Source organism: Gadus chalcogrammus, chromosome 18 (genome assembly GCF_026213295.1).
Source record: "Gadus chalcogrammus isolate NIFS_2021 chromosome 18, NIFS_Gcha_1.0, whole genome shotgun sequence".
NCBI classification, from domain to species: Eukaryota; Metazoa; Chordata; class Actinopteri; order Gadiformes; family Gadidae; genus Gadus; species Gadus chalcogrammus.
Window position 1 is genome coordinate 10516323 of NC_079429.1, and position 2500 is coordinate 10518822.

A 2500-nucleotide genomic window follows, 5' to 3' on the forward strand; every position below is an offset into this window, starting at 1 on the left:
CCTCTCCACCTCCCGAGTGACGACCTCTCTTCTCTCACTTTGCTCTTCGTTGCTCCGCCGGTGCTGCTAACCTCATAGGTGGTTCTCCCACATCGGGAAAATCAGCCACATCTGCTTATGTTTTGGATCATTTAGACTACATTTTAAATCGCTGTCGATTCTCTCAGGGAGGAATAAGTGTAATTTCAGAGTGACGGGTTTTCTTTTTCGGTCAAGAAGTTCAGAAGTATTTTTTTTTCTTTTACGCACCCCGCGTGGCCGACCAATCAACCACAATCACACTGCGTTCTCATCCCCTTATCCGGGTTTGGGTCCTGGGTTAGTTGTAGAAACATGAGCTTATCTGAAGATTTGGCGAAGCTGCTGCTGATGAAAGATGAGCGGATCCGGGACATGGAGAGGCGGCTGGATGAGAAGGAAGAGGAGATTGCGGAGCTCAAGCGCAAGCTGCACAAATGCCAGTCGGTGTTGCCGCAGGTAGCGGTGCCACGGACCCGGCGTGCCCAGGGCATCTCCGCGGAGTCGGGCCAAGCGTACCGCTGTTGCGAGTCAACGCTGCGGAAGTACTCCAAGACTGACAGGTAAGCTGGAGAGTTTAGCGCGAACAGAACCCATCCCGGTTGGGGTTCGACTTTGCTGTTGAAAGTTATTTGGAAAAGCCTAAGGAAGGAACTGTTTTATCATATCTGAATTGAATTCCTATATATGTATATGCATATTTGATGCTAAAAAATGAAGGCTGTATGTTCAAAGTGTGAAGTTGATTCCTTCGCCGGGTTGGTGTAGGCTCTGTTGTCCTGCTAGCCAAGGTCATTGTGTCACCTGGACTGTTGGGGGCGCTGCTGGGTCTTGCCGAGTGTGAACGATGTCGAATGATTGCAAAATCCCTGAGTCATACGGGGGACAGTATCGTTTCCATGTAAATCTCCTACATCCATCGCTCTTTTCGGAAAGGCCAAATTCGCCAATTTGTTGTACGAAATAGGATTCATATAATTTAGTTAGAGATCCAATAATAATTGGCCAACCGAGCAGAGATGGACTTCCGCAAAGGTCCCAATAGACAGATGGCCTCCACGGAGAGGGCCTCCAAGGGGCCTTGACCTGAGAAGTGATTCCGGAAATGATTTTGTTAGAGATAGATAGATAATAGATAGATAGTTAAAAAATATTGGATGCGCAGGTAAGCTACGGAGAGGGTCTCTGACAGGCTCTCCGGCTACGGAGAGCATATTATGCCTTGTGACTATGCTTCGCAGTATGCCTTGCGAAACCAAGTATGCCTTTTGAAACACTTCGTGGTTGGTCGATGAAACACAACCAGGAACGCCTAATGGGTGTTCTTGTGCCATGACTGAAACGCCCAAGCCTGCAGCTGGACCCTTCTCGGTGGATCTAGACCCTGGCATGAAAAAGAAGACCGGCAACGTGAATGAGCGAGGGATTCCTGGAGGCGTGCGGCATACCGGGAACAGGATTGTCAAAATACAAATCTCCTTCAGCCGTCATTATTTCCCGAAGGATAAGCTTGTCACAATATTGTTCTAGAAGCCTTCCCTGCAGATTTCTGTTCTTGTAATTTTATAGCGTTAGGATTAAACAGGTTTGATTGCACCGTTGATCGCTTCACTGTCTTCGGGCACCCTGATTGTTTTTTTGTAATCGTCATTTTTTCTAGAGCCTTTCAATGGACCGATCCTCCGAGGGGAAACAACGTGAACACGCAAGATCAAGATGGTCTCAGATGGCATACCTCCCACCAATCAGAAGCGCAGTATAGAATTACTCAGGCTCTTGACGGTGTCACATGATCCCGGTTACCCACTGGGTTAAAACATTCAGAAATCTTTTTGTGGATAACAATCCAAGCACGTGCAGGATATAGTGACCCCGAAATGTACTGGGTTCAAACCACCAGTGTCAGCAACCTGTCCTTAAGTATCGCTGTGAGAGGCTATGGATAACAATGAGCAGGTTATTGATCTCCTTAGCCTACCGACGCTTAGGCTGCTGATTTCCTTAGGTTACCCTTTTTTTATTGCAACCTGTTATTCAGTAATTCCCTAACAAATCTGTAAATCCCCAGTCGGAGGCTAGACTTCAAGACAGATATCCATGAATATATTCACGCTTATTCCATTCCACTCATCCATAAACATGACTGTGTGTTCGTTCGTACTGTGCACTCTGCGCGCACACACCAAGGCCTTTCCTGCACAGGTGTAGAAGCCTACAACTACTACCCAAGCGCTGATTGGCTGATTTGCTGAAATGTACTGGGTTCAAGCAACCAGTGTCCGCCACCTGTCCATAGGTATCGCTGTGAGAGGCTATGGATAACAGTGAGCGGGTGTTAGAATAGACAGCAGAGCATTGTGTATGGGTTGGAGTGGCCTGGCCACGGTCTGCTGACCACCAGCTGGAACATGCTGCTGCTGGACGGTTGGTTTCTGGGTGTGATGTGAGTGGAGAGAACCCTGTGACACCTCATAGCTCTGTG

At 47.9% G+C, this 2500-nt stretch overlaps 1 protein-coding gene across 1 annotated transcript in view; it reads left to right on the forward strand.

The window, feature by feature from the left end:
• Positions 1 to 2500, forward strand: part of LOC130370987 (cGMP-dependent protein kinase 1-like) — a 298669-nt gene that overhangs the window by 48 nt on the left and 296121 nt on the right. The window contains exon 1 of the mRNA XM_056576567.1: positions 1 to 581. This exon is cut by the window's left edge and continues 48 nt beyond it. Coding sequence (XP_056432542.1) covers positions 334 to 581 — 248 coding nt within the window. The 5' untranslated portion in view covers positions 1 to 333. The remainder of the gene's footprint in view (positions 582 to 2500) is intronic.